This window comes from Mauremys reevesii, linkage group 8 (genome assembly GCF_016161935.1).
Source record: "Mauremys reevesii isolate NIE-2019 linkage group 8, ASM1616193v1, whole genome shotgun sequence".
Taxonomy (NCBI): domain Eukaryota; kingdom Metazoa; phylum Chordata; order Testudines; family Geoemydidae; genus Mauremys; species Mauremys reevesii.
In genome coordinates, this window is record NC_052630.1 from 88,785,488 (window position 1) to 88,804,778 (window position 19,291).

The 19,291-nt window shown below is 38.3% G+C and overlaps 1 protein-coding gene across 14 annotated transcripts in view; it reads right to left on the reverse strand.

The window, feature by feature from the left end:
- The window catches only part of LRRC7 (leucine rich repeat containing 7), a 345,675-nt gene that overhangs the window by 125,058 nt on the left and 201,326 nt on the right, over positions 1–19,291 (reverse strand). For 12 of the 14 annotated variants that reach the window (XR_005583710.1, XM_039484896.1, XM_039484891.1 and 9 more), the window contains exons 8-9: positions 4,535–4,598; positions 37–111 (exon numbers count right to left, since the gene is read on the reverse strand). Coding sequence is in view for 13 of the 14 variants with exons in the window: in XM_039484896.1 (XP_039340830.1) it covers positions 37–111; positions 4,535–4,598 (139 nt within the window). In the remaining variant the exon portion in view is untranslated. Of the gene's footprint in view, positions 1–36; positions 112–4,534; positions 4,599–16,771; positions 16,915–19,291 lie in introns of those variants that run through there. The other 2 variants (XM_039484900.1, XM_039484908.1) reach the window with 2 other exon arrangements.

Genomic DNA, 19,291 nt, shown 5'->3' on the forward strand with positions numbered 1-19,291 from the left:
TACAAGAAAATAATTACATAATATAAATGTCCATACCCCAGGCAGCATCTGAAGTGAATTATTGTCCATCCACAATTCCTTTAGGTTTTGTATTTGTTCCAGAACCTCAGGCTAGAGAAAAAATAAATAGTGTAATCGACACGCTCATTAATTCTGTATTTTTTTTCATACGGTTTCCCTGTCCTCCTTTGTTCTTTATAAATATATTAATCATCTACATCAGATTTTCAGAAATAAAAATTAATTAAGCAGTACAGTTCTTTAATTTACATACATTATTGTTCTTTATCAAATGGTATAGGAAATCTCAGTAGAAATGGATGCAAAGGCCTTAGAAGTCCTTGATGCAATTAGAATATTGTCAGCTATCAAAATGTAATTTCTGAATGAAACAGAACAGAAGTCAGGACTGTGGAGCTTCAAGATAGATGTGTTGACTTGAAAGACTAGGTCTTAGTTTGGAGCTTTGGTTAAATTTTGCTTTTGGCATAATATACAGTCTTAACAGTGAGGGCAGCATAACAGTGTACACTTTGCTGAGCTACTGGAGCACCTAATGCACTTCTGAATTACCTATATCTCCCAAATCCTCATTCTCAGCAATAATTTTAAGGATCCACTTTTTTTAAGACTAGAAGACTTTAGTGATAGCAAGACCTTCTCTCTGAGTATCATATGTCTCAGACACACTTCAGCTTTTTAGTCAAATTACAGCTTGTGGAAACAAAAAAAAATCAAGAATCAGCTTTATTAGCAGGCTTCAGATACTTGCATCATGTAAGATTGGGCAACATTTAATTCATGAAACTAACTTCATTAACTTAATTTTTTTATTACACTTAAAACTAGACTGCTAAAATAGGAAATCTGTCTTTTTGTAGTATTGATTTTTGTACATTTTGCAAAAATTTTCCATCAGGAAAAATCAAAAAGAAATATTTTGTTTTGGGTCAGTTCGTGATATCGGAATATTTTGTTGCGTTGAACTGACCTGAAATGCTTTACTGCATTGCCCTATCAGTGCACTGCCTTATGGAAGTTGTCATTCAGAACCCCATTCTCCCCTATTAGCCAGTGTCATAAGGCAGGGCTTCTCCCCAGCTTACTACTACCCCTGCAGTCTTCTTTTTTAGGAAGGCTTTTATTGTTCCTACTTACGCAAGCAACCAAAATCAGTTCCTCAGCTCATTCTTTGCTTCTCTGGCTTTCACTGCCTCCCACCCAGGGGACTCTGACACTCTTGCTTCCTGCAGCTTCCTACCTCTCTCTGACTCACTCTCCCTCAGCCAGTTCCTTCTCATATCCAGTCCTTTGCTGGAACTCCCTCCAACCCTTTATAGCCCCAGGTGCAGCCCCACTCCTTTAACAAGGCCAGCTGGGAGCATCTGTTCTGCAACAGCAGAGCTGGACCTACTTCATTTACAAAGGCCAGCCACCCAAAATCAGCTAGGCTCCCTGGAAGACCAGGTGCACTATAGAAGTCACAAGAAAAAACATAGTCCAGCCAGGGAGCCTGACCCACAGGGAAGAATGGCACCAGGCCAGGGATCCTGAACTACAACTCCCATGAGACACTATACCACAATAGGAAAATTATTTTTAATGTTGAACTGACCCAAAACTGTTTATGATCAGTTCAACAAACCAAAATAAAACATTTTGATTTTGGGAATGTAGAAATGTTTCATTTCAATCAAAATTCCAATTTTTTTTAAATTTCCAATCAGTGAAAAAATTTACAATTACAACTTTTTGTTCCTATTTGAGACAAAAACAAATGTCAAAATGTTGGAATTTCCCATGAGATGGAAATTCTGAATTTTGCTCAGCTCTGGTAGCATGCAGTTTATTTGTTGAATGTAGATCTTTGGGGGAGGGGTCAGTGAAATTTCCTCAAACAGACTGATTTTTACAAATGTTTTCTACACAGATATTTCAAATTATGAATTAATAGTAATTTGTTTTGAGATGTATAACCTGTTTCAAAGGTTTGAATCCATATTTTTTACCTGAGGAACTTTAAAAGAGAAGGAGTTGTACAAACCACTTTTTTTTTGCTAGAGACACGTTTATGGTATATGAAAAGGTGAGTTTTATCTGAAAATGGGTTGGGAGGTTTGGGTGGTTATACAGTCTTGCTTCATCTCAAAGAACTATCTTCTCCTATTAAACATTGTATATATCAATAATCATCAAGATGTTTACAATAATCAAGAAAGAAAATCATATTGAGCATGCTGCTACATAGGGACATTGGGATGCTAGTGGATGTTTCAAATACATTGAAATGAGTGTTTATTTTAAAGTTTTGTTTGTTTTTATAAAATGACAGCAAACGCCATCCTAATCAAAGATGATGGACCATTAGAGTCAATGGCAGTCTTTCCATTGTCTTCAGTTTGGCTTGGATCAGTCCAGAATGAGGAACCTTAATGACTGTTGGATATTCAAAAGGTAGACAAGTCACCCACAAAGAATAATCTAGAGCAAGTGTGAAATGTTTTCCAAGAAAGAAACTCCTATTTCCATGAGAAATGTTAGATGATTTCAACAATCACAATCCCTGCAACTTCTCCCTTCCTGTCCCCTTTCCTACAATTATTATTACTTAAAAATGTCTGATCATACATTTAAAAAAATTCTCATATACTATAACTGTTTATATTTTGACCTTTCTTTTTCCTCTCTGAGATTCCGATGATATATCTGATAGAAACTTTCTTCTTTTAAAACCTCCTCCCGTTCTGTGATTTATACAATTATGCAAAAGAGCACTCCATTGTAGTGAAAAGTAATGTCACTAATGCTTCAGAATTAGTTTTAACATATTATGCATGCCAGTCAGAAATGGATGGTTTGCACTGCAGTGCCAACAATATGTGCATGCAACTAAACATACAGACTTATAACTCGATTTCTCTAATAAGAATTTACCTGGATTTATGATTAATGACAATTTTTACTTCACATGCAGTTCTTCAGAAATTATTTATATTGGAGGAAATGGGTCAAATCCTGTTCTATTATACCTATGCAACCTAATGGATTTTTCATATACCATGAGAACTTCAGATATAGGGTCCTGAGTTCACTTTTACCCATTATATTAAGTGAACACATTTTTCACTCAACCAGAAATTTTCACCATTTCCATCCTAATAGATCCATTTCTTATTTCTGAAATAAAGTACATCTCTTTCAGACAATAATGTTGGCATCTATTTTGCTGCACATTATCCAAATAAAGAAATTTTTCTATGTATGTCTTTGGACTTTCTGAAAAGAGCAAACACATCCTAATCAATGACAGTTTCAAAATTGTTTTTGAAGAACATTAAATCTTACTTTTCAAATAAAAAGCTTACAGCTTAATGGACTTCTGTGCTTTCTCACAGATAGGCTTACTGCAGCTAATTCAGGATAACACCATACACAAGAGATGAAACTGTCCCAAAATTCTGGTACATACAAACATGCTGTTTTACAAAGGCCTGGACCATGACAGATCTCTAGCAGTTGAAAGTCTGACAGAGGATGAGGCAGCAGTGGTGCAAAGTGGCCTCAACCTCTCTTGAACTTTAGAACACCAAACACAAAATGCTGAATAATTTGTTATTCATCAGCTCATTCAGAATTTATTGTTTTAATTGATGGAATGTAATATTATTTAGAAGCCCACTGCTGATGACCAAGCTGACATTGTTTACTGTTAAATATTAATGGTTATTTATATAATGTCAATTGTGTGCTAGCTGCTTTACACATACAAGTGGGAATACATCATATTATAAAAAGTTGTAATTTAGGTATTAGTGTGATGGTACTATAGAAATAGCTAAGACAGACTGATAGAAAGAAGGAACTTAGTGCCTGATAAATGTGCTGGATTAATAGCTCCTCTATTTATCTACAGAATAAGCACAACAGAAGATCAGTTTAAGTTTCCTCACATTACCCCACAAAAGTGCCTCATCCCTGAAATAATAGAAACACACCCATAGACGATGTTAAATTAGTCCTTTGTCTCTTTAATGAGAGAGTACAATTTTCCAAAGCACTCAAGTAACTTAGGTCCCATTTTCAAAAATAACAGGCATTTAGGAACCTCAGTGAAAGTCAATGGGACTTAGGCTCCTAAGTCACATAAGTGCTTTTGAAAAGTTTACCCCTGCTAGTAAGTATGCCACATAGTGCCAAATGTGGCACTAGCTTTGGAAATATTAACACCTGTTCAAAAGTACCTATGATGGGATCACCAATTCATTTCACATATTGGCAGGCCTCCCACATCTATTAGTTGTTATTGATATTCATTCACTTCCAACTTTGACCTGATTTCAAACAGCTTGCTGGAATTGAAAGGTCCTGTAATTTCATTACCAGTCCTCTGAGCCATGGCAAATTCATTATTTTACTAATAAATGTGCCCAGGACCAAAACATCTTTTAAGTTAAAAATTTAATTCTCCATGTCAAAAGGTCTAACACACACACACACACACACACACATATTCTACCAAAACATTTTTCCTTACCAGCTCAGAGAACTCATTATTGCCTAGGTCAAGCCTCTCCAGCTGTGTCAGTTTGTGCATTGACCTGTAACAGACAAGGAAAATATGTAAGGTGAGAATTTTACCTTGAAATTTTGGGCCAAATTCTGCTCTGTTAAACCAGATTAAGCCTCAGATAAGGCTACGGATTTCAATTGAGTTACATCAGATTTACACTGATATAAGAGCAGAGTCTATACAATTTGTTTCAGATTTAAGGCATATTAGCTTAAGTTCCTGAAGCAAAAAATATTACTTCTAATACAAAGATAGCCAAAAGGGAGCAAATTGAATAATTTTACTGATTTTACCTGAGTCACTCCAAGAATGAATTTGACCCAAGTATTTTTTTAATCATATATATTTTCACAATTCTAATTAAAAAAATTATTTATACAACCCCCAAAAATAAATTAGGGGCTTTATAGAAAAAGTACAAACACATGGTCCTTGCCCAAGAGGGGTTTGCAGTCTAATTTCAGACATGACACAATGAAATTGAAATTCATCTGTGTGCAGAGGAGCAGCACAGAGTCTATGTAACAATTAATTCCCACTTAAACCCTATTTTGAGGGCTTACATTGGCCTGAAGTAATGCACAAGCCTGAGACTAGTTCTCTGCTCATGGGCAATTCTGGCCCTGCATACATATAACAAACAATAGGAGGAAATGGAGTGAGAAAAGAAAAGGGATATACAGTAATAACATTACTAGATTACTCTGTTATTGTACATTTACATTTTATTGATAATCTGAAACTAATCATTCATTCCTGCCATAACTAAACAGCTACACTGAAAAATATTATGGATTTTTTCTGATCTATTATCTTAAATAAATCAATGTAAACACTCAAACTCAAGAACACAATTTTTAATTAAGCAATTATGCACTGTACCAAGATATCTAGTGGCGACATTTATTTACGGAGTGAAACCTGAAACCTACTAGATATTTAATGTAATTTGCTATTTTATAACATAAAGAGCAACAATGGTCAATAGAGGATTTGATGTGATTAGCCTTGTCCAAGAGATTAACCAAAATGAAAGGAGACAAAACAGCCTAAGACATATACAGTCTTTTAAATGTATTGGTGATTTGCCAGTCCCTAGATAAAGACCCACTTTAATAGTGAAATAATATTCAGGGCCAAATATGGCTGTCTCTCATGTCAAAGTATTGTGCAAGCAACTTCATAATCTTATACAGAAAGAGAGATGTTCTTCATTAGATAAAAGATATTGGGCAAGAATTTAATATTCTTGAAGCATATTATAACAGTTTATTCTTTTTCTATATCTTTCTACACTAGAAAGTCTGAGAGACATTTTTTCTAGGGATCAACAGACAGCTGGTACATCAGTGAAATGGAGGAAAGTACTAAAAATTACCAGATTGTACCGGATTGTTTATGCTATTCTGTGGGTGCACGAAGGAAGTGGGAAAGCATAATGAGCTCCTCCCGCTTTGAGCTTTGCTCCACTACAGGGCACAATTGCAATGTAGGACAGATATTTCTTCCTCTGTGCACTCCCTGGCATACACGACATCCAAAAGGGAAGTAGAGATCCCACATCTGTGGGGGGGAAAACGTGCCATATTCCCTCATAGCTGACTTCCTCCCCAGGGTGGTGAAGCTCCTTGCTGCCTGTACTGCAGCACTGTGTAGACATGGAACAGTAAAGCCTACCAAAGCAGCTCACCTTCTTTGGAACACTGTGAAATGCAACGAAAAATCAAGAATACGAGGTATGCAGGTCAACCAATTTATGCCTCCTAATAATTAATCAACCACAGTGAGTATGGTAAAGGACTGTATCAGGAAGAACCTGAATTTACATCTGTGATTAATCACTATGTAACCATGAAAAACACCTTCTACCTCAGTCAATGAAGCTGCAAATTATGAAAGGCAAGACTCTCACTCACAGTAAAATTCTAGATTTGAGGTCAAATTTATCTTGTTCCTGCATAAATCAACTGTAATTCCTACTCGACCCCTGCAAAAACAACCAATCACCAAAAAATAAAAAACCCTACTCCTAAAAAGCCCCCATCCTTTAAATTCCTGTTATGTGCTACATTGCATTCCCCCCTACCCCTCAAATACAGGTAACAAACATCACTGAAATGTATATTTAAACTAAACTATGTGAATTTCACAAAATCAGAAGGAGCTGAGTGTGACAAAAGGCAGAATAAGAATGCATTTGGGAGATTTTATTTTCTAGCACTGCAAAAGTTAGGCCACATTCAGGCTATGGAATTTAGAGCTCCATTCTACACAGCAAGAGAATAGAAAAGGTCCAAAGGGTAAGAAGGACAATAACTACCCAGGCTGCTTCCAGTGTCAATGTTCACATTGCTGCTTTAGTGCACTAGTGTGAATCTGTCTACTGGGCTGGGAATGGCACTTTCTAAGCTGCAGTGTAGACCTACCCAGTGGGCCCAGGATTTCAGCCTGAATTGTATTGTTTATTGTAGAGAGGACAGAGTCATCCCAAGCATAAAACTGACTCTGTTAAAGCCATTTGAATTACATCAGCAATGAATAAGGCCCAAGATACTTAAAATAATATGTAAATGGAGTTTGTAAGATTCTCCAGTGAGGGTAGCAGTATAATGTATGCACCTTTTGGACTGATATTAAATACAAGGACAAAAGACAGCAAAAAAACCTCAAAACTAGTTACAAGATTTTCAACAGAAGGTAGAAAATTTTTTGAGTAACTTATGAACAGCAGTGGGAGAAGAAATTGAAGTTATTTTTGGTTATTGGTAGGTGCAGACAATATCTTGGTCAGACCAGACTGACTTAGCATTTTTTCCACTCATTACAAAGTTTCCACAGGGCCGCTGTTGCCAAGTCCACGAGCACGCCAAGCCGATGCTGGCTAGGTCATGCCGGGGTGATCATGACAACTCTGGCTTTATCCTTTTTTATCTTCATGAGGGTCCTGCTGATAAGCAGGATAGGTGGAAAGTCATACATCAGGTGGCATCAGAAAGCGATCCACTGTCGAGATCTTGCAGGGAGAAGAACTGGGTCCATGAAAAGGGATGGGGAAGGGGGGTGGAGAGGGGAATAGAAATAAACTGGAGGTTATATCCTACTACTACTGTGCTGAGGACCCACTAGTCTGATGTTATAGCAGTCCAAGCAGGGAGGAAAGGAAACAGGTGGCTTGAAAACAAACGGGATGCAGGATCCTGGCTGCAGACTGGAAAGTTGCCATTGGGCACACCCTCAAAACGCCTGCTTGCTTCCAGGCGGGTAGTGGGCGGAATCCAAATAGGAGGAAGAGGCTGGTTGTTGGCCTTGATGGTGCTTGTAGCCCTTGCCCTTTTTACGGTAGGGCTCTGGTCGGGCTTGGCCTCCTGGTCTTTGAGGTTGCTGTGGCTTAAACCTCTTTCCCTAGAGTCCTAAAGCCCATGTAACCATGAGACTGTCTGTTCCACAAACAGGCCTAGGTCCTGAATTGACTACTGGGCCTCCATTGACAGTCCCGAATATAGCAGCCATGACGCTTGTCTCATTGACACAGCCGTAATGATGGACCCGGCCGCTGAGTCTGCCACGTCAGAGGCTGTTTGAAGTGAGGTTCTTGCCACATTTCTCTCTTTCTCTAGAACAGCCAGGAACTCCTCCACCATGGCCAAAATGTCAAAGAGGGTGTCAGAGGATTCCATCAGCTTCTCTGCTTCCAACCCCAGGTTCGCTGCCACCCACTTTAATAGCTCTACGTGTGCCTTGAAAGAGTCCTGAGGCACTGTCTTGGATGGTCTTGCCACTGCCTCTTTGGGTGAGGAGAACGAGGAGGGGAGGGAAGGGGGAGGAGCTTCATCCAAGGCCAGAAGGTGCTGGTAGACACCTTGCTCAGGTCCTTACTCTGAGTCCGGGGCGGGAGGAGAGGACGCACGGGCAGGAGATTGTTACCAACTGCCTCTCTGACACCTCCAACACCGATCATTGCAATTGGGTTTCCAATGCCTGGGGGAACACCCACGGGTTCCAAAAGTGCCACAGGGTGGGCCCTGGGGGCATGCACTGTCTGGTAGTCCCAGGTTCTAAACATCACACTTGACTGAACTGTGCTTATTAAGCCTAGATGAAGACACCTATATTCCAGTACATTTTGGGAAAAGACACCTGACAATCCCTCTCTAAGCCTGGAATGTAGAGGACTTGAGTGTAGCCAAAGCAATGTTGTCTTTCTGAGTCTGCACGCAGCCTGAACATCATCATAGAGGTATGAACTCCTTAGCCTCTCATGAAAAAAGGAAAACAACTCATTTTAGACCAAAATTTATTCCCATCCCATAGAAACTTGGTGCTATTTCACTGTTTGTTACCGTCAGTTATATTAATCACAACTACTGAATCATAACTGAGACTACAGAGCAGTTTGTATGCATTAAAAATTAGATTTAGGGCAGGTCTACACTATGAGGTTAAGCCAACATAGCTTAGGTAGACTTATTGCGGTGTCTAAACTCTTCCATCAATTTACCTTACACTTCTCATCAAGTCGATGGGGGAGTGATCTGCAGTCGATTTAGTGAGTCTTCACTAGACCCGCTAAATGGACCCCCAGTGGATCGATGGCTGCAGCATCAATCCCCAGTAAGTGTAGACATTCCTTTAGTATGGCCATGCCCCAAAACCATCTGTGCAGTTGAGATTAAGGATACCTAAATTGTGGCTCTGGGTTCCCTTTGGTGCAGCCACTGGAAGTAGCTCTCCTCAACAAGTAAGTGATATCAAGAGAGGCAGGCAGTATGTGGAGCCACAACTCCCACATACACTCCACCCTCACCCCAGCCCTGACCAAAATGCCAGCCTGGTGCTAAAGAAGAAGTAAACTACATTTTGTTTAGGGATTGTTTGCTTACTTCCTGCAACCCCAGGAAATAGGGGGAAGGGAGGGAACGGTGATTCCAGTATGCAGCATATCCTAACATTTTTGTGCCTATGTCTTCCACATTTCCTGAGAAATACTCCCAAACAGGCATTCCAATTCTACAAAAAACCAAAAGGTTACTGAATATAATTTTTTAAAATTAATGGGCAGTAAAGTTATAGACCATGGTAATCTACTAATATAGAGCATAATTGGATTATTACATGCATTCAAGAGATAGACCCAGGTCTCGACCTTCATAATCTCCTCAAAGTTTAGAGGTTGGAGAGCCACAGGTTAGTCACCAAGTTGAGAGCTGGATCTGAATTTCTCGAGTGTTTAATTCTGGAGTTTTGGTATAAGCTAATTTCTATTTCTTTCTTTTAAAATATATTTGTACAAATGAATATCAATTATATGTTACCTGACATCAATTCCAGTAAATACAGAAATGTTTAGAATAATTCAGATCTACAAATCTAACTGGTAAAATCATCTAAATGGGGTTCCATTACAAGCTTGAATAAAGTATTACACATGGGTATAATTGTTCTCACTATGATGTTTCAATGGAAATCAAGATGGTATTTTCCATTGCGTTTATCTTCTGACAGAACGTGCTATTGGGTAATCTCGTATAATATGTGGCAAATGTAAAAGCTACTTATTAAATAAGAGATAAAAGTGTATCTCTAATGCTTGGTTGTTACAGGATACATTTACTTTTCTGGAAGATCAATACCAAGTATAAAACAAACCTTTAAAGAAGTAATAGGGTTTATATTTGGGTACATTTTTTCAGTGACACGTACTACAGCTGAAATGCATAACTCCTACTAACAACAGATGTGCCCATCCTTTTATACCACACTGGAAATTACCACTAAAAGATTATTGGTAATTAGTGGCTAAACTGGAAAAGAATAGAATGATAAAAGTCCTAATGGATAGCGCACTATACTGTCAACATTTTTCACGCTAATTGTATGAGAAGTGAATTCGGTAATCAAAGAGGTTAAATCTAAAATATGGCAATCTACCTGACCTTGTGCTGAAAGTCAGATAGAAAATATTGATATGCATTTATTAATATGAAACTTTATCTCATTTTTAAATTCTTCAAATATAGACAAGGCCTTTTTTTATTTCATAGAAAGTTTTTTTATAAATACTATTCTTTTCTAGTAGAAGGTGCAACAGTCACAAACAAATAATAAATCAGTTTTCTTTGAAGAGGTTGGTAAAGCGAGAAGCAAATAGATAAGCAAATGCTCAGCTACCAAATTTAAGAAGCTATCTGCTTAATTAGATTTCTGTAATTAAGCAGAAACTTTGGTTAACCTGTTGTACTCCAGCCTTCAGCATAACTTCAACCTCATACATGAGGGTCATACATTTAAGTCAGGATATGAACATCAGTGTGACAATTCTGATACTACTGTGCACATAATATTATTATTATATTATTTGTACTACCGCAATGCCAATGAACCCAAGTCATGGATGAGGACCCCATTTTGATAGAAGCTGTACAAACATGTACCTGAAGCCAGACAAATCTCTCTCTAACATAATGTTTTACAGCGAGAAGTTGTTGAAGTGTATTTCTAGCTCGGGGTGGGCAAACTTTTTGGCCAGAGGGCCACATCTAGGTATGGAAATTGTATGGTGGGCCATGAATGCTCATGAAATTGGGGGTTGGGATGAGGGCGCTGGCTGAGGCTCTGGGGTGTGGCCAGAAATGGGGCATTCAGGGTGCGGTAAGGGGCTCCAAGCTGGGGTTGCGAGCTCTGGAGTGGGGCTGAGGGGTTAAGGGTGCAGGAAGGTGCTCTGGGCTGGGACCGAAGGATTCGGAGGGCGGGAAGGGGAATCAGGGGCTGGAGCATGGGAGGGATTGGGGTGCAGGCTCTCCAGTGCGCTTACCTCAAGCAGCTCCCAGAAGCAGCGGCATGTCCCCCTTCCGGCTCCTATGCGGAAGCGCAGCCAGGTGGCTCTTTGCACTGCCCCATCTGCAGGCACCATCTCTGCAGCTCCCATTGGCTGTGGTTCCTGGTCAATGGGAGCTGCAGAGGTGGCACTTGGGGCGGGGAAAGCGTGCGTAGCCCCCTGGCTGCCCCTATGCGTAGGAGCCGGAAGGGGGACATGCTGCTGCTTCCGGGAGCCATGCACAGCGAGGCAAGCCTCCGACCCTGCTTCCCAGCAGGAGTTCGAGGGCCAGATTAAACATCTGGAGGGTCGAATGTGGCCTCTGGGCCGTAGTTTGCCCACTCTGCTCTAGATTCTGAGACAAATGCTCCAGCAGCGAATCAAATTAGTATCTCCCCTCACATGTATCAGCTGAATAGCTCATGAGCCTTTACATTACACTTACAGTATAATATATAAATTACAGCATTTTCAAATTTAGAAGGAGTTAAGCAAGATAAAGTAATCAATACAAGACTAATTAAACCATTTGTTCGGAAGCCTCAATGTATTAGCCAAATCCTGCAGTCCTTTGACTCTGGTGTTATTGGAATTTTCACCAGAGCAAGGACTGTAGGACGTGTCTTTATATTATTAAATCATCTTCACTTGTTTCTTTAACCTCTATGCCTTCCATATGGTTTTCTTCTACGTTTTCATTGTTCTCTTACTGTTTTTCTTCATTTCCAAATTAGTAAAATCTCAGACACCCCCCACCTCTCCGCCAGTCCTTTAAACCTGCAAATCAACTACATCCTGTTGATCACTCAGCATTTTAGGATGTGCATATCACTGTTACAGCTCACATTCTCATTTCTTTCATCTTCCCACTATGGTCCCCATAGACCCTGCTGGTGTGCACTAAAAGTTCCCTAATTCCCTTTAACATAGTACTGTTCCAAACAGTACTGCATAAAAGCACACTAGGGAACTTTTAGTGTGCACCAGCAGGGTCTACTGGGACCATTTAATGAGTAACACATTAGTGCACTTTAGAAATCACCCTCCACTCCATACAGCACATTGCCACACTGTTTAGACAAGCCCTTAGTTACGCAGCAGGGTGAGACTGGTTTTGTTCTGTGCTGTCCCCCAACTTCCAACTTGTCCCTTAATAAAGTTTTGTTCTTAAAATGCACACTTGTTAAAACTGCAACTGATTTAAAACCAGAAGGAGTGATGAAAATATTGTACCTTTCCACATTAAACATTTAACAGGTAAGGTTATTTTGACAAAAAGCTGGAGTCATTCAAGACAGAACAAAGCACGAAAAGGTAATGAAATCATCTCGATTAAATGGGTGCTTTAAATCCCCTCCCCAAAATTATTTTGTTCCAGTTTTATTCTGCAAGAAAATTCCATCTAAAAATGCATCCCCTCTCCTCCTCCTGACTTCTCACTGTATTGTATTTCTGACTGGAAAATGTCATGTAAAATCTAACCGAAATCCACATATCCAGGAAAATGAAACTCAATTAAACAAAGGGCAGAAAGTACTGAGTTTGAAAAAAAGAAATAAATATGAAAACAATGAACAATTATTACTAGCTTTCTGATGAGTTGTAACTCACTATACCCAACTGCCTAAGGGCTTGTCTAAACTAGAAAATTTGCACTAGTCTACCTAAATCAATTTATAATTGATCTAGTTATACCAGTTCACACTTTTAGTGTAGATATGTTTAAATCAGTTTAGTTTAATCAGAATTTTGTCATTAGTTACATTGGTGCAAGTTTTCAATACTAACGATAGCATTAGTACCATAAGGAATCCCATTGATATCAATGGAACTTCTCAGACTAGTATGAGCTACCCTAGCAGAAAGAGTCTGCAAGATTGGAATTAGTTTCTGAATAATGATTACATTTAATTTTCTAGCATCTTGCCAACTATTCCTTTGTGGATGGAAGCATCTTGTATAAATCATATGAAAAAGATTCAGCCCTTATACAGATTAACAGTCCCTCAAGCAGTAAGATACTGTACAAGCTCTCAGAATGACCTTGAAAATGATGAATGCAACCTTTGTGAATTATGAGAGTTCTCTGAACACCTCCCCCATAGCATCTTTCATTTCTTAATATCATACAAAGGCTTTTACTTCCATAGAAACATACTTCAAAATGTAAAATTAGTATCCCAAGCATACAGTTATTTACACTACCTGGTAACATGCCTTTGTTTGCCATTACAGTTTTTCAGCAGTATTATACAATACATGTACATACATAATTTAGTACAATGCCTTCACATGTGAAAAGAGAAAATGCTTGGCTCTTAAATTTTCCATTGACAGTTAATATTACATTCTAATATAAAATTTTGTTTCTCACAGGTAATTATATCTGTACCTTTACCATTCAATATTTAAGGAATTAAAAATTGTGAGTGATTATGCTTCATCATGCCCTATGCTGACAACAAATGCTCCAAGGAAAAATACCTTTATCATTCCGAAAATACCTGCTAACTTGGCACCAGCAAATAAATAGCAATATGCTATTTTTATATTTTTTTAAATTTATGTTTAACACAAACTCTTCTCAAGTAAGATGAAGTTGATATTTTAAAGGCACAATTAATTCTACAGTCTAGTTTGTTTTGCAAAAGTATACATAAAAAAACCTATGTTTATTGTACATTATTTTCAGTCTCAAATAAAGATGTCTTTGAAAATTGGCTTGTTTTCTAGAACTTTAACTTCTGCATAAAATTATTGCAAAATGTGCTCAGAAATATACCGTTTAAGCAATATTTTGCATAATTAGTGATGACCATAGTCAAGCAAACAACTTAAGAAATTATAGGTTTTTTTAAAGAGGTGACAGGACAATTTCCACTGGTTTATAATATATAAAAATATATTGCACAATGCTATATAGTAATTTTATTGCACTTAATGGAATTATATACATTCATTGTACTTTGCAGTATTTACAAGTTATTTTATATAATCATTATATATCTCTTGTATGAAGAATTAATCAAATTTCTAATGAGGGTTACTACATCAAAGATGGCATTGTAAAGGGGCACTCAAGACTAATGCTTAGTTTAATACTCACTGCTTAGAAGATCTCATGCAATTATTGTGACTTAAAATGTATACAAAGGTTTTAGTAAAGTTTTGACATAAATGTTTATCCAGGCTGCACTAGATTTAAAGAGTCTATTCTTCAATTCATAAATAAGTGTCAGCTTTATACGAGAGGGCCTGACCCTATGCTTCCGCAGTCAATGGAAGTTTTGCCATCGACTTCAATAGGCAGAGGATAAGGCATGTCACTCCAATACACAGCAGTGGGAAAGCAGACTTCTGTAAAATTGAAACTATGTGAAAAACTAAATAAATTAGTATTTTGGAATGTTTGTTTTACAGTTGATGAAACATCAGCAATTATTACAGTGATATTAACCACATTCACACTCCATAAATTATGATTCAAGTGGTAGAAGTCATTGGCATTAAATATAAAATTTTATTGTAAACCTAAGAAATTGCTAATCCCCTTATGATGTTTATTTTGATTGTCTTTGTTAGCTTGCACATAGCGGTCATACCCCAAACATTTTAAATAAGCTGCAAACCTGGTCCAGATTTACATTTAATAGAAACACAAACATCCACGTTACTGGCCAAATCCTGGTCACTTTAGTCATGATGAGTATTCCCATAGGCTTAAAATGGTGATTATGGCAAGAAGGATTTGGCCCTTAGAACACATACTTTTCACTAGATTCAAGTTTTTCCACATACAAAGCAATATATACTCATGAAAAACAACAGCATCTATAAATGTGGTAAAATCATGAATGAGAATCAATATATCAGGACAGCTTACATTTATCTGGTAATAAATACAACATAATTGCCATGGAACTAATGCATACCTGCTATATCTTGTCATTTTTGTCAGTTAAAATATAGGGAATTAGGGTAGGACATACACCATTTTCCTGTCCAGCTGGATACAAGGTGAAATTTTTGTGCTAGATAGTGATAAATGGAAGCCATTATTGCTTGGGAAATGAAAAGCAACCAAAAGCAACAATGTTGCCTTTATTGCTGATGTATTATTTCCAAATAATATGTAAGTTGTTTTCATACCACCTTTGTATAGATTTTAATTTGTTAATGGTCTCACAATCAAAAATACATTCCCTTCAGGTCCTTGCACTTTAGGACTTACTGTGTAACTTTATAATTATCTCATGATACAATTTTAAATTTACTTTGTAAAACCTGCAATTTAGTTTACTTTTCCCAATGCAGTGTAGCTATATTTTAACTAGTACTAATGAAAGTGTTACCATGTACACCCAGTAAAACTCACACATCAGTTTATTTGCATACCAACTAACGAATTACATGTGAAGCCAGTATCAGCTATAAAATGAACCTCAAAACAATATATACCATTTATACCAGTGGTTTTCAATCTGTGGTCCATGGACCTCTGGGGGTCCACACACTATGTTTAAGGGGTCTGCAAAAGGTTGTCGTTACCATAGAACAATGATATGATGTCTAAAATTTCCAAAGACATCCGCATCTTCATTTGAAATTTTATAGGGATTTGCAAATGACAAAAATAAAAACCACTGATTTATACAGTATAAGATGGTGTATGTACTGTATAAAGCTAAGCCATGTGTAAATTAATGCATTATATATTATTGAATATATGTTATCTGGACTTCACAGATAATCCAGTATGTTTAATTAAAAATTAATTTTCATAAGATAGAAAACATTCTTACACGTGAATAAAGATAGCTATCACAAAAAAAGTGATAATACAACACCCATTTCAATTTAGGCAAATTGGAAAACTCAGGATTTTGTACTCTGAAATAACAATCAATCGAGAATCAATAAATATCATCAGGGACTATGACAAAATATTAAAGTAAGTGATTTGTCTCTGAAGACTTTAAATAACTCTAGAAGTTCTCATATTAAAGTTAAGTAATTGTCCTCCAACATTAAGTTTGCATGGGTCTCTTATGGCCATTTAGAATTATTCTTATTATAAATATTATTTCTTAGGTCTACACAATCAACAAAGCATAATGCCTGCTTTGGTTGCATGGCAATTAGGAATATTAATCTGAAAAATGCATGGCTGTGCAACAACACGTTGCAGAGGTTTGGCCAAGTGTATAATTAAGCAGAGGTTCAAATAAGGAAAGTGGGATTTTCCCCTTTAAACCACATAGGAAAACTACGCAACATTTAATAGAGAACAAATATTTTGCACAATATTCAGAAACAAAGAGGCAGCCTCCATCAGCATGTAGTATACCAAAATGGTTTGGTTTGATAGTATAGTGCAGGAGAACTACCTCAACACAGTCTACTCGTACTGATGCTCCTGATGCTGCCATTTCTGGTGCCCGAAAAGCTGCTGCCTCCACTTCCTCTGCTGTTCGTGCCACTGTACACTCTCAGGCGATGGGGCAAAGGGCACACTCTGGATCTTCAAATGCTAAGATGAGAAAAATCAATTTCAATGCCCAAAAGATGGAACTGCTGGTGTAGAAGGTGACTAAACACTACTATTTGGCCTACTGAAGTGGAATCTTGAGAGTTCTAATCTAGTTCAATATAAAGGGGTTTGAAACAACATGTTCTGCTTTTCCTAGGGTGTCACAAAGACATACGATTCTAGAAATAGTAAATGGAAAGTGTTTTTCCCTTGTATCAGGTGGAATGAAAATGCATGCATATCTTATTGTCAAGGGAAAAAGTGTTTGTGTGTAGTATGTAAAAAAATAATTTCAAAAAAAGGTCACCCTCTTCCTATTTCCTCTTATATATGCTGCTAAAATTACTGTTAGCTTTGTTTATTGTAGAGTTGAACCTGAGCTCCAAAACAAGGATCTCAGTTTGGGTTCAGGTTTTGAACTCTACTGAATTTAGGGACTGGTCAGATTTCAGATTCTGCTTTCAGAGAGGCCCAAACTGCACAATTTTGACTTGTATTGCATCTGAATTTCTTCCCCTATATAGCTTCCATATAGGGGAGGAGAACTGGATACAGGATTTTGGTTCATGTCCATCTCTGTTTAATTGGTTATATGAGTAAAGAATAAATCCCCATTATATAACAAAGTTCTCTACCCTATCATGTTTCTCTCTCAATATTCTTTATTGTGTTTTTCAAAATTTCCCATTTCCCCCCTTTTTTACTTTACACCTTCCTTTTTGGATTTCTGCACCTTCTTCCTGCACAATGTGTCTTGCACAGCCAATAAATAAATAAATAAAGGCTGGAAAATATATTGCTATTCTCTTTTCTCAGTCCAAATTACATGAAAATCAGCCTTACATGGTGCACAAATCTTCTCAGAATGTCGGACATAGGGTTTGAGCCCATACAGGAATACTTCTTGTATATCCCTAGAAGGAAGCCATTTGCTCACTATCCTCACTGAATAAGTAAGCTATGTAATGTAGCACTGGCTGCTTTCTGTAGGATACCATGCTGAACAGGACCTGTTGAGACAGTAAGTAGCACTTATCTGCTGCTCCCTAGGTAGCAGCAAAAAGGCCCATGATGTAGTGTGATGTCTGAGTGCACATCAAAGCCCAAATAAATATATTCTGTATGTTGTATTTCCAAACATAGTAAAAAAGCCAATATTTCCAGACAAGGATTAACTGCCTTTGCACAGGTTTCAGAGTGGTAGCCGTGTTAGTCTGTATCAGCAAAAACACCTAGGAGTACTTGTAGCACCTAATGGCATGGATACAATTGCAGATGTAGAGCGCTATGAGTTAAACCCGCCTTCGTAGAGCACAGTAGGGAAAGTGCAGCAGTCTGTCCACACTGACAGCTTCAAGCGCACTGGCCTGGCCACATTTGCAGCACTTGCAGCGGCATTGGGAGCAGTGCATTATGGGAAGCTATCCCAGCATGCAAGTGACTGCAACATGCTTTTCAAATGGGGGGTGAGGTGGAGTGTGACAGGGAATATGTTGTGTGTATATGGGGAGAGAGAAAGTGGGTTTTTGGGGTGCTGAGAGTGTGTCAGCATACTGTCCTGTAAGTTCAGATCCCCCTCTCCCCACCTCACCCCCGCCTCTCTTTCACTCACTCAAAGCAAACAGTAAATGTTTGCTTTTTCTCAGAGCTGATAAGCAGCCGGATTTTCCGAAATGGAGCTTTGAAAGGGCATTTCTGCATTCCTGCAGCTGATTTCACAACAATGGCCACTTGACTTAAGGGGATTATGGGATGTTTCTGGAGGCTGATCACAGCGCAGTAACGCAACACCTCATTCACACTGGCACCACAGCACTCCAGTGGGGGCGCAGCAAGCGGTATTCCACTCGCTGAGGTGGAGTATCAGCAGTGCTGTAGCTGCAGAGTCAGAGCGCTCTACGTGCCTTGCCAGTGTGGACGGGGAGTGAGCTAGGGCGCCCAGGGCTGCTTTATTGTGCTGTAACTTGCAAGTGTAGCCAAGGCCTTAGAGACTAACAAATTTATTTGAGCATAAGCTTTCGTGGGCTAATGATGAAGTGGGTTTTAGCCCATGAAAGCTTATGCCCAAATAAATTTGTTAGACTCTAAGGTGCCACAAGTACTCCTTGTTGTTTTTGCCTTTGCACAGTTCACTTCTATTGACAGCTGAATAAATCCTAGCTCCCAAATTCCTCTTGACTGAGCCAGGCTGCCTCATCTGAAGCTACTGACACTCTGGATCAGATTTGGGAAGGGTTCCTTCCTAACTAGTAGCTCCAATAACTCCATCAGATTCAGGGGATCACTAATTCCTTCGTTTCATGGGTGGTATCGGAATATAGTAGTCAGTGGCTCCAGAGAGTACCTGAATCACTATTATATGTACAATCCATCCCAG